Source organism: Ciconia boyciana, chromosome 16, assembly GCF_034638445.1.
Source record: "Ciconia boyciana chromosome 16, ASM3463844v1, whole genome shotgun sequence".
In the NCBI taxonomy this organism is placed as follows: Eukaryota; Metazoa; Chordata; class Aves; order Ciconiiformes; family Ciconiidae; genus Ciconia; species Ciconia boyciana.
The window spans coordinates 10,188,433-10,215,997 of NC_132949.1; the positions used below are offsets into that span (position 1 = coordinate 10,188,433).

General features: G+C 40.6%; 1 protein-coding gene across 1 annotated transcript; it reads left to right on the top strand.

Annotated features, from left to right (window-relative positions):
- The first annotated feature begins 5,814 nt into the window (after nt 1-5,814).
- NARF (nuclear prelamin A recognition factor) lies at nt 5,815-27,426 on the top strand. Its single transcript, XM_072880906.1, has 12 exons — nt 5,815-5,942; nt 6,776-6,864; nt 7,476-7,556; nt 8,569-8,712; nt 10,425-10,557; nt 11,859-11,993; nt 17,657-17,775; nt 18,670-18,799; nt 19,500-19,572; nt 22,213-22,350; nt 22,955-23,112; nt 23,694-27,426. The coding sequence occupies exons 2-12, from the start codon at nt 6,838-6,840 to the stop codon at nt 23,933-23,935; spliced, it is 1,380 nt and encodes a 459-aa protein (XP_072737007.1). The 5' UTR covers nt 5,815-5,942; nt 6,776-6,837; the 3' UTR covers nt 23,936-27,426.
- Nucleotides 27,427-27,565: the final 139 nt, after the last annotated feature.

The following is a 27,565-nucleotide window of genomic DNA, read 5'->3' on the forward strand; positions in this document are numbered from 1 at the left end:
AACCTTCCCTCCCTGCTCTGCAGTCCCTGGGGCTTTATGGGTGAGTGGAAAAGGAAGAGCCTCAGCCTCACCCAAGATGGTGGCGTGCTGCCCGTATTCAAGATGGTGGATAGGCTTGTGGATGCTGCTTAAGAACGAGCGTTGGCGTTTCCTTAGGTTGTATGGCTTTAACTGTATTTAAAAAAGAGGAGAAAAACTCGCGTGTTGGCAGAGGAGAGAGGCGAAATGCTTTAGGGAGATGCTGGGTGTGTGAAAGAGCTTTACTGGGCACAGCTGGTGACAATTTGCTAGACCTGCTCTGGCTGAGGTGGACATGGCCCCTTGCACAACAGGGCCTGCCAGGGCTGCCTGCTGCTCCAGGCTGAGGGGCGAGGGAGGGCGAGGGGAGCCCCTCCCTGTAGCAGGGAGCCTCTCCCTGCTGCCCCCATGCCTGGCCAGCCCTGGTGCCTGCGGCTGCCGTGGAGGTCAATGTGCCTCCAGGCTCTCGATGGCAGCTGGCGCGTACCTCACACTTGGGTACCTCACAGCTGTCACAGAGCACCCGCACTGTGCAGTAGCCGTTACTGGCTAGCACTTTATGTCTGTATTGTACGGGCAGAAGGCTGCAGTACAGTGAGGTTTGTAAGTGATTTCTCAGCATCACAAAGTTGTCTCAAGACGGCTGCCAACAGAAGACCTGTTGCTGGGACCTTGATTCCATGTTGCAGCAGCTAAAAGCCATTCCCTCTCTGTACCAGGTGTGTTTCCATGTATGTGCGTCTGTATGTATGGGTATATACCCTTGTGAATAACTACACACGTGCAAACAGAGCGCCAGCTTTGTTGTTTGAAGTTTCCCATTCTTCCAAATGCAATTCTTGATACTCGTGAGGGTTTTTGCTGCTGGTTTTTTTTTTTTGCTAGTATTAAATTATATCAGTGTTGCCAATTGATGTTGTTCCATCACAAGTTTTGTAATACTTGGTATTTTTTAAGCTTTAGCTTTCAATATTGATAGCTACGATGGTTATAGTAATTGAATGCAATGTATTTTTGGGTAGCTGTTATAACTGTGAACAGAATCCTGAAAAAAAATAATGCCCTTGTTTGAAAACTGAGGGGGGAATTGCAAAGCAGAAATAACAGTGATAATCTTACGGGTTTAACATTGATGTGACTTTTTGTGAATCGTATGTCAACTGAAGGCTTGGGTGGTTTGGAAGATCTGTTGCTTGGGGAGGAAAGTTTCTAATTCACTTGAAATACTGAGTGACTTTCCTGTTGTGGACAGTAGGCTACATTTGAAAAATCCTTTGTGTTTCTAGTTCAGTTAAACATCATTCACATGTTTCTGTTCAATTCATTAGAGCAACTGCTCATGTCATCTTTGGGACAAAATGGGTAAAGTCCAGGCATCTGTAGTTCAGCTTAACTTCTTAAATTCCCTTCATGTAAGCCAATGTATACCTTCATGTATAAACAATATTTGGTCCTCTCTCAGTTGCACAGGAATGTGGTCCTTCCTGAATGACAGACTCCGTTTTTGGCTTTTTTCCTAATATGAATCCAGATGCTCCAGAGTGTTTGCTCAAGGCCATAACATGGTAGAAGTTTGCTCAGCTGTTCCTGAACATCATTGTTGGGGGACAGTAACTGAGATTTTGATCAGACAGTTTTTTTCATAACAGTCCAGAGTGAACTATTTGAAGATAGGGGGAAAAAAAAATCAGAGTCCATGGTATTAACTGACTAAGTAGTAGAAAATACAAAGTGATCTGCAATTTTTTTGTAACTATCTTAATGGGAAAAGGCTATGAGGAACTGCAAGAATGAATTGGCATGCTTGTGAGTCATGAGATCCCAGCTGCTGGATTTGGATGAAAAATAGGAAGTAATAAGTATCACGTGTTCTCAACCCAAACAAGCAGCTGACTGAGTCTTCTGGGAATAAATTTATGTATAAGTAGTTGTCAGCCAACTTTTATAAGCAACCAGTTTCTCTGGAAACCAAATGTTAAGCCATTTTGAGTCATACAAGACAAAAGATTTATTGTGTCTAGAGTAGAGTTAAATAAGTAAGAAACTCATCTGTCCCCTCCACTCAATATATACCACACAGCATATCACTCTGTTTTATTCTTATGTTACTGTCTGCAAAAATATTAGCAACTGTATACTTCTCCAGTTCTGCAGAGACCATAGCAGGATAACCTGATATGACTTAATTTAATTATGAAGTTAGAGAGAAATTATTTTACCTGTGGGAAATACCACACACACACACACAATCAAGCACTTGTCCAAACTGGAATATGGTAAGGATCCTTGTAAGCTTCTGCTATTGATTAATGATTCTTACAACATTTTTTTCTGCAATCATCTGGGGATTTTACATCAGCACTTTGAAGTAGGTAAGCGGCATTATGCCTACCAATAAAAAAAGGAAGAAGAAACACATTTTAAAAGCCTGATCTTGGACTTAAAGAACAGCATGAATTCTAAAACATGTTGCTGCAGAAACAAAAACTATTTGCCAGGAGAAACATTCAGAAATATGTAATTGACTATTTGTAGACTTCTTGCTCAATAATAAAAAAATAGATTTTTGTAAGGCATTGTACAGTAAATATACTTGTAACTTTTAAGCTGTTGATCTAAAAACAAGAACATGCAGATACAACAGAACTGGCCTTTATTTTGCTTTAGTTTGACACCTATATTTCTGGCTCTTTTTCCTAATTTCAGACCATTTTCCTAAATATTATTTTCTAGCTCCTTATACTTCTTTTTTCCCCTCGAGGTCTTAAACTTAGAAATTCAGTAGTGCAATAAGCATGTGATCTTATTAGCATGCCAGGACAAAATTCCTAGTGCGCTTGATTTTTAAACGTTTGGAAACAGTCACCAAACCAGTGTTGTTTTGCAGCTATGTGGCATTGGCTGTGAGTCCCCATTACAAATGAGATCATCCCATTGAGCTCCGTGTGGTGCCCCACTGACCTCTGTGGGACCATTGTCTGTAAAGCCTGGGGAGTACTAATTTCATGGAATACCTGTTTACCAGCTGTAACTAAGATTTATTGCCTAATTCTGACAGCTGTTGAGTAGCATATGCTGTCACTAACTTGAAGAGGCATTTACAGCTTGCAATGCCTTGCAGGACTGATGCATAACCTTAAAAGCTTTCTGAAGTTGTTTGCAGCATACTGTTTTCATAGAGAAATCCTTAGTTTTCTATTTCATTCTTGGTGTAAATGCTTTAGGTGCAGGTATAAATGTTAAATGTAGCAATGGAGGCCAAATACATCAATAGAGGCCATACAAGCAAGTAATGCTCTTAAGTGCTACCTACTGTTGACATAGGAAAGCTTTTATATTGTGAGGTTTTTTGGAAGCAGCTTTTGCAGCATTGCAAAGGTTACCTCCCCGGGGGCAGATTAAAGCAGGATGGTGCTTTCTTTTCTCAGGTTGTCACGCACGGTGCTGATGGTAACTGATCTGATGTTCTGTGGGAAAATGGCATAAAGAGCTAATGGAAAGCAGAAATTGCTCTTGGCAGTAAAATAAATGGGACATCTAATTATCTAATGATTACACAAGTATAATTGTATACTGTGCATTGAAACATTGATTCCTTGCATGCTCTTCAGTTTGTACAAGTTTTTGCTTGTTTTTTGTTTGAATTCTTAAATCGAAATTAATTCAGTCCAGGTATTCCTAAGCCAGAGGATGAAGTAGGTATACTTCAGATGCGTACCTAAGATGTCCTCAATGTTTCAGTGTTTCTGCAAATGTTTCAATTTTCATGTAGCTATCTGTTTTTCATTGTGAATATAAAGAAATATGGGGGAAAATAAAAAATACTTTAAATATGGTCTGTGCAGAGTTACAGAAATATCCAAAACTGTCATGTCTTTTGAAGAATCACTATATCAAGTTTGGATAATAAATGTAAGCATAATCATCAAAGTGTGAAACAGAAGGATTTTAGCGATGCCTTTAAGTGCAAATCTCAACACATTCCTAATTTAGAACTTTAATCTGTGCTATCGCTGTATTTGTCAATGCAACTGTGGCTATTGTGTCCTTGTGGAATACGTTGCAAGATTGGCACAGCTTTTTAGCATGAAAATATTCATCCAAAGGAACAGGAAACAAGGTGTCAGCTAATGCTGCATTCTAGCAATTCTGTAGGAAACGCAAATTCTTAAGTTGCACAGGGATTGCTCTAGAGTGATTGTAGTGCTTTAAAAAAAACTTATGTTAATATGACATGTAAAAGCATTTTGAATGAAGATAGCTGAAGCACAGAGAATGATTACCAAAGCTATTACAATTTTTACCTCAAGCTAGGATTAGTGATATTTTTCCAGGGTATATGCAAAGCAGTGTCAGCTTATTTTTCTTTAAATGGGCAGTAAGAAAGTGTTTCTATTTGCTTTCATTATGGTAAAGCTGATTTGCTTGACCCCAATGATAACTCACCTTTAGTCTGCAGATTAAAAAAAACCAAAAAGCATTAGTTTTACATTCTGCTCTGGGGTTGGCTTTAAAACAGTAACTAATTTGATTGTGAAATCTTTCACAGCCAAATACACAAATATTTGCTTCTCTGGATTGTGATGTCTTTTACAGACAGTTACACTGAAAAAAGTATTTAGACAGTTAAATCCTTGGGTCAGGAACTTTTGCAGCCATGACTGTCTCTAGTTCTTGTACAGCATTGCCATTTGTGCTTAACAAAAATGTTGCCTGTGGATTAAAGCACGAGACCTTAACTTGCAACAGGAGGGGCTTTACCTGGTGCACTTGATAAAGGAAAGTTGCAGTTTAGACAGGAAATTGCACATTTGTTGGAAGTTCTGTGGTTTAATTTCTAAAACGTCAGTTTTATACTTGAAAAATTTCTCTGCGCAGCTGTAGGTGTATGCTTATACGTGCCTGTTCAAATGGGCAGACACGTTAAAAGAGGAGCAAAATGTGGATTGAACCTTTGTTTAAATGTTACAACCTGAGGTTTAGAAAGACAACCACTCTGACATAAATCATGAGTATCTTAATTGATACCTTGGGGCCTATGAGGCTGTGGAAGGCTGGTATGTATGTTTAATAACGCTATACATAAGGATTTGTGGTACCTGCCTGGGAACAGGATCACTGATACTTGCATTTTCTTACAGAAATGGGAGATCACAGCCTATTGGTTAAATAAAATGGTAATGATGTTGTAACTTCCATAGTGTTGCTTCATTTAAAAGGGACCAAGAGAAAACAAAAATCGGGGGGAAAAAATCTTTATATGGTATAACTGCAGAGTATGTTTTAAAAAATATGCAAAGAAGCTCAAGAGAAGCAGCAAACCTCTGTGAAAAGCTGCACCGAAATGCCAACAACCGCGTTATTCGTTATCCTTAGAGGAGAGGCCTTTAAAGCTCAGAGGCCGCCGTGCATCACCACCGGCCGTACAGCTGCCGACGCCCGGCAGAGACGCCGGGGGCGGGTTCGGCAGTCCCCGCCGGGCCGCGCCGAGGGTCCCCGAGGCCGCCCGCCGCCGCCGCCGCTCCCGGACGCGCTGCGTGGCCGCCTGGACGCGGAGGGCAGGTGCCTGGCGGGTCACATGCGCCCGCTCCCCGTTTTCCTGCCCGGGTCGGATTCAACGGCCCGGGGCGGGTCCCGGCTGGGGGAGGAGGGACGCGGGCGCGCCGTGGGGTCCCTCCGTGCCCGCCCCGCGGCGGGGACGCGCGGCGGCGCGCTGCCGGCGGCGGCGGCTACGTGACGACGCTCAGGTCCACAATGAGCCCCGCCGCGCGGGGGGGCGGGGAGGCGGCGGGCCCAGCCAGGAACCTGCCGGCGACAAGGCGGAGGGTGAGGCGCCGCCTGCCCCGCCTGCCTCTGCGGCCAGCCTCGGCGGCCCGCGCTGCCCGCCTCCGCCTGCCGGGGACGCAGCTCACCGCGGCGGCGAGGTACGGTGCCCGGTTCTTCGTCCTTCCACCCCCCCTTTTTGGGTTGTTTTGGGGTTTTGGGTCGTTGGTTGGTTTTTTCCCCCGTGGAGCTGATGAGCTGCAGCTCGCGGCCGCCCGCCCGCTCTCCCGTCGTCTGTCTCGGCGGCGGCGAGGGGGCCGCGCCGAAGGCGGAGGGGGGCTGTGAAGAGCCGAGGCGGCCGGGGGGGGATGCGGCGGCAGAGCTGCCCGCGCTGTGGGTGGGGGAGTCCCGCTCTGCTTGCGGAAACGGCCGTGCTGCGGAGCAGCCTCCGCGCTTCCCGGGGGGACCTTTCTCCGTTCCCGTTGTCGAGCGGTTTTCACCCCGCGTCTCTTCCAAGACCGCTGCGGGAAGCGCTCGGTGCCCCCTCGCAGCACGTAACGGGCTGGGGCAGCGGGGAGGGACAGGCGGCGACAGGGGCCCGCGGGGCAGGGACGGCGGCGTTTGGTCGTTAATTACAGTCTAGTAAATTGCGGAGCACGTGAGAGACGCGTTGGGCCGCCCCCGCCCCGTGGGCCGTATTGGCTGCGGGCGGGCGGCCCGCCTCGGCAGCGGGGCGGCATGGCTGCGGGGACCGCCCGGCGAGGGCGATAAGAGGGGCAGGAGGCGGGCACGGCAACAAAGGGCGACGGGGACGGGAGGGGAGGGAAGGGAAGGAAGGAGGGAGGGAGGGAGGGAGGGAAGGAAGGAAGGAGAGAGAGAGAGAGAGGGAGGGAGGAAGGAAGGGAGGGCGGGCGGGCTGGCTGGCTGGCTGGCAGCGACCGCCGCTTGTGCGCGGGGTCTCACCTGCTCGCCCCGCTCTGCTCCTGTCCTGCAGCCCCGGCGGCGAGGACCGCTCGGCAGCCGCGCCAGGGCCGGGGCGCGCCGGCGGGATCGCAAATGAAGTGCGAGAACTGCACCAAAAAGGTGAGCGCGGCGGCGGCGCGGCCGCCGGGCCCTGCCCGCGCCCCTCGGCCGGGGGACGTCGCTGCAGGGGGCGGGCGGGCGGCGGAGGCCCCCCTGCGCGCCGGCCGGGCTCTGGGTCCCGCTTTGCCCCGCGAGGCGGAGCGGCGGGCGGCTGCCGGCTCCAAGGTCACCCGGCACCGGAGGCGCAGCCCCGCGCCCATTTCCTCGCCAGCGGACCGGCGGCGATAGCTCCCGGAGCGGGGCAGCTCCCGGCAAAGCACCGAGCGGCGTTATCGTCGGGACAGGGCTGCTCGCCCGGCTTGGCGCTGCTGCGTAGCGCGACGTGTAGACACAGCTTCTCCTGTGCTCGGTTTAATCTTCCCCTTGGGATTAAAAAAACCCGCTCAGAACTGTAAAACTGATGAAGCAAGTGAATTTCTGAGGAATTATTTTCGCTGTAGCAAACGCCCTTTGAAAACAAGGCATTGTGTATAAACATGTAGGTTTAACCCTGCCAAAAAACTGTGAAAGAACTAGATAAGTTTTTAATGATATGAACAGTTCAGCAAAGATGTTCTCATTGAACGGTGAACATATTTTGTATAACACATGTATTTTATGTTTCGTTTCAGGAATGCAGTAAAAAACAGAAAAACGATGACACGCAAAGTACATCTGTTGATGCATTGAGTTCAAATGATGGTTTTGAAGAGGTAATATTCCTTCTAAAAATTGTAATATACTTTGTATTCTTTTTTGTTGTGTACCCCAAAGGAGGTTATAAGTAGAGAACTTTCAAGTACTAAATATAACACTAATCAACAAGCAGTTGTAAGCAATTCTGGGCGCTTCTAGACATCTCATAATCTGTAAAAAAGATGAAATAAAACCTCCCTTACTATGCAAACACGAAACAGAAATTGAAGTTCTAAAAATTTTTGTGTGTGTGTGTGTCAAAAATCTCACATCAAGTCTGCAAAACAGAGACAGAGCTTATAAGGAGAACAGAGGGGTTTTGACAGGACAAGTGCACAAAATCTCTTCGTATATTTTATATCAGCCAGACTTACAGATCGCGTACTATTCTTCAACAGATAACTGTTTCCCTGGGAATGGCTTCTTAATTGAGGGATTTTTAATTTTTTTTGCAAGTAGTCTGGTTATGTTGCACTTCTATCCAAGTATTCCTTCTTCCCACAGATGAGCTGCCAACAGTGTTGTAGCCAGAAGCATGAAACTCTTGATCTTACGTATATGTTTGATGTAATTGTAGGACTGCATTCTGTTTTGCCTGGTGGTAAAAAGCCAAAGCCATCTTGCTTTAATAGCCAGAGATACATCTGGCTATTAAAGAGGTTTAATAGATCAAGTAAAAGTTTTCTCAGTTGCTTGGTAAGTTGGTGGGGACTGTCAGCTCTGAAATGCAATGCAAATCAAGTTACTAGAACATGGACTCCAGGGCTAAATTTAGGTCTGTGTTTATGCTTAAACATTTTGCAGTTTCACAGTAATAATAGGAGCAGAGCCATGAAGGAGGATGGAACAAATTATTTTGATTACTTCTAAACAATCTTTGATGTTATGCAAGTGTCATGGATTGTCTTGTTTTAAACAAAACAGTGAGACCATGTTTGCTCTTCAGCTGGGTCATTGCAGAGTTCTTGAAAATTGGTCGATAATTATTGAATACTTTTTTACTTTTTTTTTTTTTTCCTCTCCCCACAGAAAAATGAGTTTCATACATTGGCTAATGCTAAAGTACTCCTTAGCGACTGCCTAGCTTGTGACAATTGTATGACATCAGAAGAAGGAGCCAGAGTTTTCCAACAGAATCAGAAGGAGCTCTTTCGTATTCTTAACCTTAATAAGGTAAAGTGACACAAACAATAACACGCTGTTTTCTGTGAAGAGGAGGAAATTACAGAATGACTAAGCAGCTTGGTTTCCCAAGGCTGATAATGTGAAGATTTGTCAGGATATACTTTGTCCAAAGAGGAAGTGAAAACTTCAGGCAAGATGAACATTAAAATACTTAAAATAATTTTGCACTAGAGATGCAAGTTCACAGCACTTAACCTAAATGTTAGAGGAAGGTTACTGCATCTGCAGAAGTAAAATTTTTGGAAAAAGTAACTACATCATTACTGCAATAACAAAATAGTCCATGGTTCAGTGTTTATAAATACTTACACCTTCGTTACTAGGACTGTTCTGGGTGTTTCTGGTGCTAATGTATCCACATAATACAAAGTTATCAAGGCAAGTTTTTGAAAGTAGAATTGTTTTTAATATACATTTGAGCTGACTATATTTGGAACAGGATTTTTTGTCCAAATTCTTAGCAAAACTTATAAAAGCATCCTTTTGCTGTCTTATTTTCTACTGAGATCTGGATTTCCTGGAACCTAGTTGCTGTGTATGGTGCTCAGATCTTTAGATCTCGATACTGCATTAATTATTTTAGTTCTGCTCCAAACTTCTGTGTCCTTACTTGGTATGCAAAAGCTACCAGAATTGATGTTTTTTCTTAATCTGTACGTAAGTGTCGTAAGGAAGGATTCACTACATAGTGATTCAGTTTTCTTAGAACTAGTTTAACTCTCCATACCGTATGATGTTGTCATACATGAGAAAAAGAGAAGGAAAAAAAAAATTTTTTTGGGCCACATGGGTCCTATTAAGAGAGCCTGAAGTCTACAACAGGGAGGCAGGCAGGTACCTTGATGAGAACTTCAGGGGTCCAGAAGAGGATAGTGAGCAAGGGAGATGCTTTCCAGGCAGTCATGAGCTCTACTTGAAGGGTCATTATACAGCATTTAGGGTGTCTAAGTACAAACTATGGTCTCTGACCTTTTTAGGGTGAGACTTATCTGTGGCATAGGCCTGGTTTGTCTTCCAAGGGTTCCACTGGTATGGAAAAGGTCCCAAATAAAACACAAGATTCCTCTTCAAATAAATGTCGCAGTCATCAGAGCTTTACAGTTGCACACTGCCTTGGGTATCTTCAAAGGGTTCTTCAGTGCCTACAAACACTGGTTTGTTGAGGGTCCTGCCTTGCCAGTTTCCCTCAATAGCTTCAGTGATACAGACACAGGAGCCTTAGCAAAGGATCAGATCTGTAATTTGCTGGGTTGGATTTGTAACTTCAAATGCCTGTGCTCCTGTAAACACTGGTTTATTTATTTACTAATGTTTAAACATCCAGCTTTTTTCATATTTGCTAGAATGTTTCATATTGCTGGAACGTCGTAAGTGCTGAATGTCTCTTTAACTTTTCTTATGCCATTAGGAGACCAACCACAGAATTGTCCTAGGAGGGATGGATTTCCCTGGGTTATATAAAAGAAACATCTGTGGATGATTAGAGATGATCACTGACAGGATCAGTGGAACATCCTGTCCTGCCCTCAGGAAACTTCAAGTTATTTCTTGATAGTTGATGAGGGGTTTTAGTGACATGGCCCACTGAAGCATTGGACACTGAGGAATAACTCCAGGAGTGGAAAAGGGAGGGAAAGTAGGGAGCCTTACCTTGTTGTAATTACATACCTTGTTTCTTTTGTTTTTGTTTTGATTACTAGAAATGTGATACCTCAAAACACAAAGTGTTGGCAGTGTCTATATGCCCCCAGTCATTGCCTTATTTTGCTGCTAAATTCAATCTCTCTGTGAATGATGCAGCCAAGAGACTCTGTGGTTTCCTCAAAAGTCTCGGTAAGTTTGGGTTTGTTATGATGGTGGAGCAGAAAGGGGAAATTATTTTAGTTTTTTGCTTCCTCAGCAGATTGATTGTTATGCAGTCATAAAGTGCCACTGCACAATCTAGTTTAGAGTTTGAAATATGTGCTCTGTGATATTAATGACAGTGCACCAGTATGACATACACTGGTTTCAGAAATGGGTTGGAGGCATTACCCTGTTGATAGTAAAGGTCACAGAATAGAAGGACATGATAGATAAAGGGCTGTCTTTGAAACCTGCACTGCTAAGAAATCGGGGAGAATTTGGTCATGAGCTTCGATAAGATTTCCCCTTATTTTGTCACTTGAGGGAGGAGGGAATTCTTATCCGAAAAGCCTTCTAGTCCTTTTGACACATTGTATCTCTAGAAGATTCTCAGTTCTGTTTTTTTTCTGTAATTTGACATTACATGCAAGAACTGTTGTATCTGCCTATTTTACATAAAAGCTAGATTTCCTTTGCTCTTTATACTATATATACAAAGTTTTATTTAAAAAAACAATAAACACTTTGCCTGTAGGTTTGGGGTTTTTTTATGTACTTGAGGGAGGAAGAAAAAGGACAGTAATAAACCTATAGACTGTTTCCTCCCATATATATATATATTAATTTTTCATAGTTTTTATGCACCTCTGTACCCAGTATATTTTCTTCATCTGAAAGGAATGCTAAGTTCTGGTGGGCCCCAGTTTTCTTAGAATGCGTTAATTATCTGTGTCTCCCTTGCTGCAGGGACATGCTCAATATTACGTAGGCATATAGGGAGTATGTTGCTAAATAAGCAGACAGAAGGTCTCTGCTGTGTTGGTGATATGCTTGTGTACCTTTGCAGAAAACTTCAGCAATGGAAGATATGCCTCTTAGCTGGATATATGTTTTTTTGTGGATAATGATATGCGACTTCAGCATGTCTTGAAAAGAATGCTCCTTTTCAAGAGTCACTGCATATAGCCCAGGAGTCATGAAATCCCATTCAATTAAACAAAAAGCAAATATATGCTGAATGGCAAGCTTCTCATAAGGATGCAGACAACTATTTGAAGTGTTGCTAGTCAGCATTAGCAAGTTGGTGGTCCCTTTAAATTCATGATATAGAAGATAGCTTTTCAATGTATGGCTTTTATTTTTGACTCTACTGTTTGTGAAATTTGGAGAGGAGAAAGAATATACCCGTTGATTCTCCAAGATTTTCTGTAGACCTGGAACTTGGAAAAAAGCCTGTGAGATGGAAAGCATTCTAGTAATTCACTTTTTCTTACTGCTTTCTTTCATAGGGGTGCATTATGTATTTGACACCACTATAGCTGCTGATTTCAGTATCCTGGAGAGCCAGAGGGAATTTGTGCAGCGGTATCAACGGAGGAACCAGGAGGAGCATGCCTTACCAATGTTTGCCTCTGCTTGCCCTGGTGAGAACTGATTTCTCCAACCTTCCTGCACTTCAGCCTAGTCTCATTGGAACTACCAAGGAACTAAGGAAAGGGTGGTTTCATTTGGGAGCCTTACGTAACTTACAGCATTTTGGCTTTGCTTTTGCGAGATACCAAATATCGCACACAGTACTTGTCACCAGTAGCGCTGATCATCCTTAGTGCATTTCAGTGCATTGCTAGATGGGCCTGTTTTTCATGGGCTGTTGGGAGAGCAGAATTTGTTTCCAACAAGCATCATCAGCTTTCCCATGTGTAAGTGAGGTGCCACACCATAAGTGTGAACCATGTAGGCAAAGAACGGGTGTGGTCATGCTGGGTAAGGCATGTGCTAATTCAGTGTAGGGCCTTGCACAGTCAAATACGAAGGTTGCAATAAATTCCCTATCTGCGTCTTAACAGTTGTCTTCTGTTGGAGCTCTGTAAAAGGTGAAGAGTGTAAATTCTATTGTTGCTCTTAAAAAAAAAAAAAAAAAAAAAAAAAAAAAAAGAACCCTTGCTGTAGTCCACAGCCTCTGATAATACAAAGAACCTGAACTACTGATTTCCTGTGCTAGTGTTTATATATGGTATTTATTAGTCAATTGTATTTCCCATCACTTCTATAAAGCATATATTACATACGAATCTCTGGATAACAAAACTGAGCTACAGAAGCACTGAGGTTTTTAGTGCTTTGTGTAAGACCTTAGGAGAAATTAATCAGAACAAATTGAGGAGTTAGCGGCTGCTGCTTGTGTGTCCAGACCACAAAGTTTAACGTGGTGTTTCCTTATTGAAAATAATCTTTAAGGAACCTTGCTGACTGATATAATTAAACCACAGCCTCCATTATCTTAAGGAAAGTTTTGAACTTGCCACTTAAGCCTAGGGGAAAGTAGCAAGTGACATTACTCTTAATGACTGTGAGATGGTTATGTCTAACACTTACCAAATAATGCCCACCTGAAATGTCACAGACTTGACTTACTCAATGTCTCACTTCTAAGAATTTTGCACCTGAGAACTTATTCTGTTATGAACAGAATGTGCACATAACACAACTGAAAAGATGTAGAACATTCAGTCATTGTTATACTTTTTTCCATTTGTTAGCATGCTGTCATTTCAGTTTAAGTATGATAAGTCACTTTCCTAAAAAAGAAGTATCAGAAAGGAGGTAAAAGTAACTCCTTTGCCTAACCTCCCCCTCAACACCACCCTAAAGTTCATGGCGTTGCTTTTCAAAGGGCTAATAAAAATACAAAAATATTTATTTCTAGCTTTGAAATAACTTAAGTGGATTGCATTCTTTAAAGAAATGTTGCAGTGACGAGAGTGAGTTAGTGTTGTGTTTGGTGATCCCCAGAATCTGCTGCTGTCATTGATTTAAAGTTTAAATACTGCTATTTGAATTATACTTGTACTTTCGTTTGTTCTGAGTATTCTGTAGTGGAAATATCTGGGTTATGCTTTAGGAACTACATATATGTATTAAGAGGAAAAGTCTCTTTTTTTTTTTTTTTTCTGTTATCTTAGTGTTACCTCCTATCTTCAGGAGCAGACATACTATATGTTGCTTTTTTTTTCATGTACAACCTGTGAAGTTGTAACAACCCCCTATTACTTAGCTTTGTCTTGTTGTATGTGGCTTATTTAAACTTCAAAACCTGAGGATTTCTTTTAGAACTTCTGAGATAATTTTAATTTTCTTCATCTCAAAACAGAGCTCAGATTATCTGCTACTCTCATTTGAAATATTTTAAAATAGTTAATGGAGCACTTTTCTTGTCCTTGTCTGTTCTACAGAAGATAGTTTTCAGTGCTAGTTATGGTGTTAGCTGTTTGCTGTGGTATAGGTGTTAGTAGAAGCATGAGTGCTTTCCATTTCTGGAAAGCTGAACTGAAATGTCACTGTAAACCCATTCTGAAAGCATATGGTATTTCATTCCCATTGACAGCAGTTACAGAAAAAAAAAAATCATGATCAGTCATCTTTAAAGTGAGGTTGTTCACTGTGTTTCCTGACTTCATTGTCTGGTTTCCTCATTCTCCCTCCTCTGTCTACCCCCAGATTACATAAAATTGTCCCAGAAATGTTGTTTACTGGGTGCGTTTATCACAGAATGTTTTTTTATATAGCACTCTAGATATAAGGTCAATGTGAACTCAAGTATAACTGCTTTACTCATTTATCTTTGGGTGTAACTTTCCACAGAAATACCACCCTCTGCAGGAATGGTCTGTGGTATAAAATCTACCATGAGCAAAAGAGCAGCCCCTCTAGTCCCAGACCCTGATAAACGGGCATTTTATTGTCTCTGTCTTAATTGTTCTTACCTCCTCCTGATGCTCTCTTAAAAGAAAATGAGCTAATTTTGGGGGGTTTTGTTTCCTGTTGAAAGTACAATAGTGTGACTACTGATTGTATATGTAATATCTCAGAAGTAATGAGTTCTTTTCCTTAATTTACCAGACTGGTAAGCAACATGAAGCATGTGCTCTGGGAACCATTTTTAATGCATTGTCAACTTCCATGAACTGCTAGAACAGCTCAATGGGGCAGGCTTACAGCATAAGTAGGAAGAGCATAACTACTGAGGATTCAAATGCTTTTGTCCCAGTCAACTAAGCTATTGTTCTTTTACAGGAATGGGGTTTTACAGCAGTGAAAGTTTCTGTAGTTTTTCTGCACTTTATACTGATGCATAGATATTCATAGCATGCATCTTTGTCATCTACTCACGATAAACCCCTAAAAATAATGTGTTCTGAAGTACATCTGCAAGAATTTATACAGTGATTTGTAAGGGTTTCTTGTTCTTTGATGCTAACACAAGCCAACAAATGGCCGAGAATCTGAATGAATTTATGAAGGCTATAGGTCTATATGGGTACAGACGTACATTGATATAAGAACTGGGTATCTTAGGCTTGCTGTAACTGTGGGTCTGGAATCCAGCCCTGTTGATGAGTAGGCAGAAACAGCTAGTGCATATGTGAAATGCAGATAAATGCCTCATGTTGCTCATTCACCAAGTCTGCTTGTATAATTAAACAGTGACTAATGGTCATTGTGGAGCTGGAACTACTAGACACTTGTTCCACCTACTGCAAGGAAAGAAACAATTTAAGAAATTGCTTTGGAGAATACCTGCCAGAAGTCTCTTGGGATTTAGTGAAATTTCCTTACAGTTCATGACTGCAATATCTAAAACATTCAAATTCTAAAAACTAGCCTCATAGCAAGAGTGCTGTGGTGATTAATGGTAACCATAGTTGCAGTAGTAGGGAAGGACCTTCCAGAAATGCTGATAAAGTACAAGGCAGAAAGTTTTTAAAAACTGCCCTTACTTTGCTTGAAGCTGTTTTTATTCCATTTTGACAGCACTTGAGGCTAAAGCCATTTAAGAAATAGGATATACATATCATGCAGAATATGGTAATATGACCTTTGTACCAAGCACCAATAAATTAAGTCCTTTGTTGCAGGTAATACCTTGGACTTAAAGTCCCAGTTGAAATTGGACATTAAGCTAACTTCCTATTCAGAGTCTAGCACAGTCCTGATGTGTAAATCTATAGTCCTTAGCTTTTTCTACAACAGAAAATGAAAGCTTGTTGAAGATGATACATGTCTTTGAGATTTTCCACGGAGACCAGTATCTGTTAATCTTGAAGTCTGTACTTTAACAAGAATTGGGAATTTTTCAACAGCTGGAGGATCCTCATGTTTCCCTAATGCTTACACTCTCTCATTTTCATCAGTAAAATTTTATTACACTGGGAAAAGGACTTCTCTGCCATAGAGAGACTAACCATCTGAACAGCACTTGGATTCCAGTTTTGCGCTGTTGCTGGCCTTTGTGGCAGTGTTCTGACTTAAACATTACCAGGTGTTTATACGTATGTGTTAATTTCAAGCTTAAGAATTAAGCTACCGGTTTTACCTTTTCTGGGCAGCATGTACTTCACAGCAATTTTTCTCTTTTATGTAAACACTGATCTGTTTGAAGATAAGACTTAAGTGTGATATTTTTCACTATTTCTGAGCACCAAAAACAACACACTTCCCTAGAAGGCTGGGCCTAACACTTCTGCACAATTTAGGTATCTGGTTCTCAGTTCATGTAAGGTGAAGCAAAAAGTTCTGAATCCTTGCTGTGATTCTGGGCTGTTGTTTTCAGTAAGTTACAGTGCCTAAGAGCGAGTTGCACACCCTAAATACCTTAATCTGCTCATTTGTCAGTTCCTGTTCTGGAAGGTGGGGAATAATAGAACTGCTCTGGGTATTGGGGGTGGTGTGAATATGCATAGCCTGTCATAGCTGAAATGCTGAAGGAGTCTGGTGAAAGGGAGGGGGGCTCTTGAATAACTAAGACAGAATGTTGAATACAGAGAGATTTCAGTTGATTACTGTGTGTGTGGTTGAGTGTGTGGGTGTTTCTAAAGAAGGTGCAGCTACTCTATAATAGTAAAAGAAGCCTTTTTTTTTTCCAGAGTTAATCCATGTGCATCTTGTGGTAATGCTTTCATGTGACTCTTCTGTTCTAGAGGAGGCAAGCTGGGTGCATGGATATTGAATCTCAGGAAACAGAAGGTCACAGTTAAGCAGCTGAACAGAGTACATTTGTAGTATCTGGTGATCCAAGGGCTGAGGTCTAGAAAGTCAACTTCCTCTTTGTTAGCTGGGGTCCTGTTCTTTCTGCTTTTGTTAAATCTGTGCATTAGAAGGGGTGTAATAGGTCATGAAGTTCACAGTGGCTTCTAGTGTTGTAGCAGTCACTAGCCCAAATGGAATCCAATACATAGCATTAGTAGCAAGGCTTGTTGAAGCCTTAGGCTGCAAGCTGTGAACTTCACCCAGATTCACTGACCATACACTGAACCTTTACTTAGCTACACGAAGGAAGGCCCCCGAAACTGGTGCAAACCAGAAAGATAAGGAAGCTACAATCTCAGCAGAAGTTACAACCTTAGAGATAAGAGGAAAAAACAGCCTGCCTAGAGACAATGAAAGGGCCCGATGAAGAACAGGAAGACCCCAGACCCTGATACTGCTATTGGTCTGAACTGTCTCCTGAGGGGAGGGGAATTTAAATTGTAAGGGTATAATTCCCCAGGGATTTCTTTGTTCAGGGTCCCTCTGTGGAGGCACCCAGCTCGAGCTGTTTTTCACCACTGTACCAATCAATACATTAATCTGGCTTACGTCATATCAGAAACTCTGCTTCGGGAAACCTAGGGTCGAGCCAGAGGGGAGAGAAAGCACCCAAGCGTGAGTGTGTGTGTGTGACTGAGGAGTCGAAAAGGGACACCCATCAGCTCAATGGAGCTGCCACTGTGAAGGGACTCCTAGCAGTAAAAGTCTTGGGTGGTGCATGAGCGACTCCCTGAATGGTGTGTGTATGCTCTGGCAGCAGCTTCTTGACCGCTAGGTCTAGAATTAATGACACAGTGAATTATTGATAGCCAACTGTAAAGCATTATTAGCAGAGCCTCGAGGTTTCCTACAGTTCCCAAGGTGGGGCTTCCAGCCTACACAGAAATGTCCTACCTACTGTGACGATGTCTTCATTTTTAAGAGCTGTTCTATAACTGCTGCCACTTTGCCACGCTTATGTGCCACTTCACTATCTAACTGTGATTTTCTGTCGTTCTAGGTTGGATCCGGTATGCCGAAAGGGTACTCACCAATCTTGTGACCTCTCACATTTGCACTGCAAAGTCTCCACAGCAGATCATGGGCTCCCTGGTGAAGGGCTACTTTGCCAGGCAGCAGGTAAGTAATTCTGATTTATTTTTACCATTACATTTTTCTAAAAAGATGGGCTAGTGGGTTTTAATACTGAAATATAGATCTTAGTGTCTTAAAAAGTGATAAAGCATCTTCCTGGATTGTTTGTCCTTTACTTGAAGAATAAATGGTGCTTTGCTGCTATACAGGTGCAAGTGCCCATGATAAGAAGAATATACAAAGAACCTCATTTCATGAGGGCAGCGTGAGCTAGCAGCAATCCTTTCGCTCTCAGTGCAACATGGATTTAGATATTTATGGATAAAATTAAATCCAGGGTAGCTAAAGAGATTCTTATTAAATGCTGCCTGTGTAGTTCTATCGCACAGCCAAAACAGGAGTGGAGGAGAATAATGTAGAAATTGCCCTGTTATCTGGGATCAATAAAAGCATCATATCCTAGAAACTAACCTTTTTATCTTCTCAATTTTGTATGCTGAAGAAGTTGCTGTTCTTTTTATGTATCTTACTTAAATTTAACTGCATACACACTGTATAGGAAAGTATTGCTATCTCCACATAAAGAAATATTGATGGACTTGCTGTGGATGAAAGTGAATGAGTGACAGCTAGAAAACAGAATTTTGAAGTCCTGACTTGCATTCACTTTCTAAGGCAATCAAAAGCTGCAGAAAATGTGGCCTGAAGGAACAAGTAAAAGTTTCATCCAGAAGACTGACTTTGGATGTTTGTTGCTGATGCTTTGTGACTTCTGGCAAATCATTTCATCTGTGTGCGGCAGTCTTTAAATTTAATTGCTAGGGATTGATGGCTAAATTACCTGCATAGAGTTTATGATGCTATCTTTGTCCTTGTCATCCTTCAGGCTGTCTTTTGCTCTTCATGGAGTTCACATGTGCTCTCTTCTATGTTCCACAGAACTTGTCTCCTGATAAAATTTTCCATGTAATTGTGGCGCCTTGTTATGACAAAAAATTGGAAGCCTTGCGGGAAGATTTCTACACTGCCTTGTATAATTCGCAAGAAGTTGATTGTGTTCTGACATCAGGTTAAATCTTCTTTAAACTTAGTATTTAGGAAGATATAAGTGAATCACCATTGTTAGAGTAGCCTTTATGCCAGACTTTGCTTTTTTCAAGTCTGCTTTAGTTGTAAGGTTGGCTTTTTTCTGCTTTAAAAATAAGTATATGTTTTTGTGCTACAGGTAGTATAGGTATTGTATAGGGAAGGCAAAGTGAAAAATACTTTCCTCCTAAGTTGGTATTCATCAGAAAACAAGATTCAGGCATTTGTTTTTGTCACCCTCTTGAGAAGGGTAAGAGTTACGCAAATCCATATTTAAAATCATTGTCTTGCTTGTCTTTGGTCATTATTTAATCTCCACTGGGATTATTCATAACATTCCAAATGCATGGCACCAGTGGCTTTTTGGTGTGGCTCTTGGCTTTAGGCTTAATGTCCAAACTATGTACCCTTCTTTTTTCCCCTGCGGTGCAGAAACATCTTCCAAACTTTACCTAACAGAAAGGCTAAGGATAGCACTCTGCAAAGTTTGGAGCAAGCTGAAGGCCCTTTTCAGGGCTGGAAGTGTCAGGCTTCTCAGTTACTGGAGGGAACTGACTCTAGTAAGAATTGGAGAACATGACTGTAAGCACATACAGGTGTTGGAATACTGATCTCTTAAACAGAGGCACAGCATGTGCATTTTGCTTTGTGTTGAAAATAAAATGTCATATGTTTTCCTACAGGTGAAATTGTCCAAATAATGGAACAGAAAAATGTGTCTATGAAAGATGTGACTGAAGTAGCTGTAGATAGTTTGTAAGTAGTTTTGTTGTGGATTGCTTCCTTATTTTGATGACAAATGACAACACCTTTGAGCACATTCAACATAAATGTTAAACTTCTCAAAATAATGTTTTTTGTTTTTAAAGAAAAAAGCCTGCATCAAAGCCTGAGTATACTAAAGCTTCATCCTTTGTATAGTGGCCAAAAAACCCCAAAGTATTCTCTTAGATGTTCATTACTATATATAAAAGTAATATGAAACAGGTAATATAAAACTGTATATACTGTCTAAATACAAAGCAGATAATTTGAGGTAATGACCCCTATCTAGTGACTCCTTTAAAATTTATTATTTTTGAAGATGTGTAGCTCCTTATCTATATTTTAATGCAGTAGTATTAGATTTGACTATATCAAGTTCACGAGTTGCTAGTAAGTGTGACTGTCTCAGGGTGTTGACCCCATTCAGAGCTCTCCTGTGCTTGAGCTTGTATAAAGCTGAACAGTCTGATCTGCCCCCCCTCCAACTGTCTGGCCTCACAAAAGATGCTGGGATGCAATGGTGGGGTTGACCATCTGTTCTGTGCTTCCCTCTCATTCTGAGTAGCATCTTGACAGTAAATTTCCACTTCCCCTAATATGTTCATGTAGAATTGATAGAAGTAGCACCCTTTCAGGAAATGGTAATTAATTTTTTTTTTATACTCAAGACAGCAGTTAGTTTTTCAAGATTAGATAGAATTGAAACATGCTTTAGATGAAAATAACGCAAAGCATTGAAGAGATTTTGTTTACTTACTGTATGACTGGCTCAGAAAGCATCATGCATGTTGTTTTAATTCCCAGGCTTAGTTACAAAGGCTGGTCTCGCTGATCTTTGTTCAAGTGTGACAGATGTTACTTGGTATCTTTCCAAAGGGGTGGTAGTGGAGCAATAAACATGCTTTCTTGCACAAAATAGAAAGCTCTGGAAATTTGAAAAAATCCTTTTCACTTTCAGTTAGTATCCTGCTTGTCTAGACTGGAGAAATATAAGTGGTACAGTGGTAACATTTTCAGAGCTGTGTTTGTAGTGTAGCTCCTACAATTACTTCTACCAGAGATTGCTACACAGAATGAGAACTACATAAATAAAGTTTTTACAGACATAATCACATAGAGATGGTTGTTTATTCCTAAATCAGCCTGTCCAATGAAAGAACAAGCTCTTATTCAGAATATACCTGTTTTATTGATCAATTTATGTTGGAAAATAATGTTAATTTTTAAAAGGACTAATCTGATCACACTGGTTGAAGCTGTGAGACCTGATGACATAAATTTTTGTTCTTCTGAGGTCTTAAAAGTAGATTTTGCAGAGAAATTTATATAACTTGAGCTCCTCCTCTTAAAACAAGTCCCAGCACAGCAGCAATTTGTGGTAAAGTGCTTGGTATTAAAAAAGGAGTATGAACAAAGTAACTCGTGTTTGAGTTCTCAACTCAGTTGTAGCTAGAGAATGCTAACAAATAGCAATTGGCTAAAATTAGGAGACATATCATGAAACAAACTCACCCAAGGTTATGGAAAAAAAAAACAAAAACAAAACCAATGAAAAGTTGCAGTAGTTCTTCAGTAGATGCAATGACATGGCATAGAAGGGCCAGACATACTAAATTTGTAAACTTCAGCTCTTTGGTGATTAAATATTTCTCTGTCATTATTAAAACTTCAGCATTTTTTGTTAGTAAGGTTTTGCTGTGGTAATTTTCACTTTGGTTTCGTGGCTGAATGCTGTGCTCGGACTGCTGCTCAGGCAAGAACTAGCAACATAGGCCAGGAAAGGTCACGTCTGGGAATAAGGTAATTGGACTGTATCTAGAGAGGCTTTTACATGTAAGGAGATAATCTGTCCATTTGCTAATCTGAAGACAAGTATCTCTTCCCGAAACTAGCATTACCACACACCCCTATTGATTTCTCCTTTGCCAGAAAGGAACATGAGCCTGTAGAGCTGCAGTCTTTGGTGATCACCAGCACGCATCCCAGTACAGTTTATACTACAGCCACTTGTGCTCATCAGTGTTGTTTAAACTGAGGGAGAGGTGAACCTCCAGGTGAATGCTGCGCCCATTGGATAAGATTTCACTAATTTTCTTTCCTGAACTATAGTGTACCACTGATCTTAAAGGTTCAGTGTTCTAGCCTGTCTGCAACTGTACTGATTCAGTGTTATTTTAGTGGCATAGTGTTAGAGACTGTGACAAACAGCTCCTGGAGCAGGAGAATTGTTTGTGAGCAAAGGCTTGTAACTTCTGAAGTACTTCTATATTCTCACAGGCTAAAAAGGATTTATTTATTTTTTCCCAAAAATGTCTCCTGAGCAGTGAATGGCTATTAACCAAGTCTTTAGGCTGTGCTGAATGTGCATTCTTATAAATTACTGTTGCTTGAAATTTCTGAACATGTAAAGCTCTGCAACCTTTTATATTTTATTATTTTGTTTTTTTCCATCATCTTACTGCTGGCCTGAATAGTTCAATTTTAACGTGTAATAAATAAAAATGTTAATAAGTTCTCACTCACTGCTATAAAACTCTTTTTGGTGGGGAAGACGGAGAAGGGGAAAAACATACTGTTATATTGAAGTGAAGGAATGAAATTTTGGAGTTGATCTTTCTGTTGTTTTCTAAGGTTTGATGAAATAAAGGAGGGAGATGTGGTAAGGCATGATGGGAAGAGATCTGATGGTTACCTGGAGCACATCTTTAAACATGCTGCAAAGGAGCTTTTTGGTATCGATGTCAAGGAAATCACCTACAAAGCATTAAAGTAAGTTAGAGTTCTGTATCCTTGTTATGTAGGATGGGCTAGTTAGAATAGAATATTTTCCATTGGAAGGGACCTACAATGATCATCTAGTCCAACTGCCTGACCACTTCAGTTAAAGCATGTTAAGGGCGTTGTCCAAATGCCTCTTAAACACTGACAGGCTTGGGGCATCGACCACCCTTCTAGGAAGCCTGTTCCAGTGTTTGACCACCCTTTCGGTAAAGAAATGCTTCCTAATGTCCAGTCTAAACCTCCCTTGGTTTAGTTGGTGCTACAGTGAACCCTAATGCAGTTATTGCTAACCGGGCTTTTTCGTTGATAGGCAGCTACATGTTATAAACCTGTAAATTTGTTGCTGTACGCTAGCTCCTGCTAGCTTTAATTTTAGTAATAACTTACCTGCCCTTAAAAATTAAGTATAATTCTATTCTGAAAATTCAACCCTAACTTCTGTTTAACTCAGTTTAGAAACTGGAAGAGTTCACCTTAATCTCACTGTTATACTTGTTCTGTTCTCTTTAGAGCATGTGAATACAAACTGACACAGTTGGACCATTCCTTTGGTAATGCAGGGGTTTTAAATGTTCTCTGTGTATCTTTACAGGAACAAGGACTTTCAAGAAGTTACCCTTGAAAAGGATGGTGAGACAGTGCTGCGTTTTGCAGCAGCTTATGGCTTTAGAAATATCCAAAACATGGTTCTGAAGTTGAAAAAGGGGAAGTTTTTATACCATTTTGTAGAAGTCCTTGCCTGCCCAGGAGGTAAGAATAATTGTGAATCCACAGTCATTCCACACAGATATCTTGAATCTCAAAGGAAAGTTGTCTTACAGGCAGGCACTTAATTTCATTCCCTCTTAATTCTCTTAATAATCTAAAATGCTTTACTATTTAATGAACGGTCCAGAACACCAATTACATGTGCAGGGTTGGCTCAGAAATTGATTGGGTTTTCTAAAATTAACCACAATGTTATTTGCTCTCTTCTGACCTATAAATAAGTGACAGCATGGCTCTTATGATTATTTCAAACCTCAGAGGAATACTCTGAAATGGTAGTTGTCAAGGGCAAGAAAAGACAAGGAAGATAATTAAGATCATAAAACCATGGAGAAGGCAGAGATATTGTTGATATGGGAGCCTCATTTACATTAAGATGATGTTGATATTGGAGTCACTTTAAATACAAATTCTAACAGCATGGGGGAGTAGTTTATGTAAAGAGACAACTTATTTTTCTTTAGACAAATAAGAAAAAAGAGTTCAAAGTTAACAAACTTTCTCTTCATATCAAACCTCCATCACCTTTGTGGCTTTTTTCTTTCTTTTTTTTTTTTCCTAAGGATGCCTAAATGGAAAAGGTCAGGCACAAACTGAAGATGGAAAACCAGATAAAGCACTGCTTAACCAGATGGAAGAAGTGTATGCTGCAATACCTGTTAGACTGCCAGAAACCAACATGCACGTACAAAGGATGTACCAGGACTGGCTGGAAGGCATGGACTCTAAGAAGGTCCAGGAAACTTTGCACACTAAATACAGTGCAGTAAATCAAACAGCAAGCAATTTGGATATCAAATGGTAATAAATCGAACTTGCAAAAGATTTGCTTAGGTTAGTTACAGATTCAGCACTGGAAACATTCTATGCAATCGCAGATGCTATGCACTAGCCGAGTGTATGAATGAGACGCTTCCTAATTGTGGATTATTATTTGTGAAGAACCATTGCTTTTTAAAAACAGAAAGAGAAGTCTCCGAAAGCCCTGGTTCCTGCCATTGTCATTTAACTTCTAATGTGTGTAATCTCCTGCATATAATGGATTTCTTTATTCAAAAACGTGATCTTGCAAGGTACATAAGCACTTTCTGCCAGGGGCAGGGAGTGTAATTCCTTATGCCTGAAGTGAAGGGTTCCCTTCACTTCACAAAATGGGCTCCCCCAAGAAGGTGAGATTATTTTACTCCTACTCCTAGGTATGCAGTCCCTTTCATCATGGGAAAACAGTCATCATTAATTTCAATATTGTTGCAGTTGTTGTGAAATAACTTGGGATTTACTTGCCTTGTTAACAAAAAATCCCTTTACAGGGACAAGTGTGTATATGGAGAAGTGTAATGAATTTATGTATGTCTTCTATACATATTTTAACACAAACTATTCAGTTCCAAACTAGTCACCATTCCTTAGTGATGTAATATTTTGTAAGGAACAGGATGCTTCATATAAACTGAACTTGGGAAGCTAATGCAAAATGGTTATAATGCAATCCTTCATTAAAAATATTTCTAAATAGGTTGGTTGGTACAAAAAGAGAACTTTGCTTTCCTTCTAAGTTTTAGAAACTTGCAGCTGGGAAGAGTGGTGCTGCTTACTTTGTCTGGCTTCTTTATGAGCGTGAAACATGCATATGCACTGTCCTGTGAGCATGTGCATACTACAACTTTGCTAGACCTGCTGAGCCAGACTTACAGCACTTTTATTCTCTCATGTTTCCATACACAAAATACCAGATTGTTCTTTCATTTATCTCCATGTTGACAGACTTCTGTAAAAATAACTTCATGGAGTGCCTCTGAAAAAAATACTTAGCGATGCTTGTGAGCTCTTCAAAGTTACTATACATTGGCAAAATGAATTTTGGTGCACTTACTTTTTTAAAGTATGCTGTAGAGGTTTCGTTTAACAGACAAAGTGGTGTTTGCATGCAAGCTTTTCTGCAGCTTCATGAATTGACAGAAGGTTATTCAAGAATGGGATGGACAAAAAAAAGAAAGAAACTACTGCCAAACTTCTTCAGATTTTCCTCGTAGCATCAGATTTGTGCACAATTAATGGCTGTTTGAAGCTAGCAAAGTTTCAGCTTTCCTGTTCAGTCTGAAAGTGTGGATGGGCTTTTTTAATCATTTCAAGCAGTCTGAATGAGTCTTCTTGTAAATTTCTTAATATTACAACCGCTTGTATGAGTAAGATCTAATACTGCAAAACCTGTGTGTATTTGAAATCCGCATTTAACTTGAACACAGTGGATGGGATAAAGGCATCAGTGAAGTCAATGCAAATTCTTGCATTGGCTGAACAACAGAGGCTTAGAAGGAGAGGGACAGACTTAAGTATGTTACCCTTATGACAAGAGAGAGCTCTTTTAATGTGAAGCTGTTAATAGAATTGCAGCTTTCAATTGGACCTCCAGCTAAATAACAAAACATTTCACTTTGAGGGGTGTTTTCTTTCAGATGCAAATGAATTTGATTACTGTGCTACCTGAATGCACACAATGAGATTATACCTATAAATTAGCCTTTGTAAGTTGTTCCTTGTTGTAATAAAAACATTATACTTACGTGGTGCAATATCAGAACATCTACAGAAATCTACCTCTGTACAGGAAGGGAGTCCAGAAGTCGTGGGAAGACCTATGTATAGCTGAAACTTTAATAAATGTCCACTAAAGAAAGATGGTGGTGTTGCATGAAACTTCTGAACAGATTACTTTTAGAAGCAACATCCAGTTCCTTTGGTCTGATTTTTTTCTTTATCTGTCATTATTTCCTCCAAAAACTTCAACAGAATTATCTTGTAATAAAGTGGTCTTGTTCTGTTTGTGTAGGCATATGTTTCTATGTATATATGGTTTATAGCTTGATGGCATGTTTAAATTATATTGCTTCAGTTCTTTGTATAGTATGCTTATTTTTTTTAATGTGCATATACTGGATGAAATGGTATGAAAAAGTTGTTTGCTTTCTGATGAAGTCTTCACTAAACTACACAAGAGCTGCCTTGCTATTCTGAAAGGATACCTTTGAACTGTTTGTACAACTTGAAAAATACTCATCTTGCATAGGTGGCGCTGCTGTACATGTTCTCTTTTTGCCATTTGCTTGCCTGTTGCACTGAAGAGCCTCGCTTCCCATGCTGGTGGGAGACCATAGGGATGGGCCAGTAGGTGAAATAAATGTCTACAATATATTGTGCTGTGCTCCCACTACAATGGATGTTGGTGGCTCAGTGCATAAAATAAACTTTTCCAGTTGAATCCACCATTTCTTCCATCTACTTGAGTGTTTTAACCTATTGAGATAGTAGCAATGTAAAAATCTAGTAGAGTATTTGTCTGCCACAGTATTCTTTTTAAAGATGAGGAAGGCATTAACTGGGCAGCTTTTAGTGGCTAGGTGGAATGTATGTATTATAAGTAGGGGCTTACAGTGACTGATACTTGTCTTTTTTTGTCAGCTTTTGTTTTATAAGATTTTTTGAGTAAAACTGATTTTAAGTTTTTAAAGCCCTTTTCTTTAAAGTGCCAGTTGAAAAGAAAAAAAGTTTTTTCCCTTAACTGTAATAAGTCTTTCCCCTTCCATCGTCTTTCACTGAAATTTTAACGTATATCAGAAAACCTTGTTGCAACTTCATATATAGTGAAATACTTGCCTAAGATTTGATTCTGGCTTTTAAATCTACAGTTGGGAAGTCTGTTGTTGTTGACAATATGTATTTCTAGCCACACTTTCTGAAACTACAGCATTATTTGGTTCCCTGATACAATTTTGGCAACTAATAGTTTTCATTGCTACTGCCTTTTCAGCAATGGGAAAAGTTCCTAGTGTGGTTACAGCCATAGTGCTTTACTTCTCAGTTGAATGTTGTGCTGAGACAATCTTGTCTCTAGATGATTTTTAGAAAATAGTAAATTGGAGGGGTTGTGGGAAAGTTACTGGAAATGCTGAATTAATTTGGAAATTGTCTTGGGGTATTACTGAGCATATCAAGTACTTGATACCTTGGGTTACAGTATTTTATTCTGAGACTGCTACAAGGTATATGGGTTGTGAAGTACTTTTGCTATGCCTTCTCCAGTATGTTTGCCTCGGCCACAGCACCTTGTCTTTGTCCACTATAGTAAATGAATATGGACAGACGTGGGCTATGCTGTCACTTAGAATAATGGATATATCTGTATGCAGCAGTCTCAACTGGATTATATTTGGATAATGTTCAGTTACCTAAATTTTGGTGCTTTGTATTCAAATGGAGCATGACCATGAATTGTCCTAAATAAATCTTGATACTGAATTATGCACTGATTCTGTCTCATTCCATATAAAAGTTTGACTCTTTAAGTACACTTTGTTTTAACATACATGCTTGTCTGGTGAATTTAGCATGAATACCTAGTAAGTCTGTAACCGTAATACCATATCAGCTATTTATG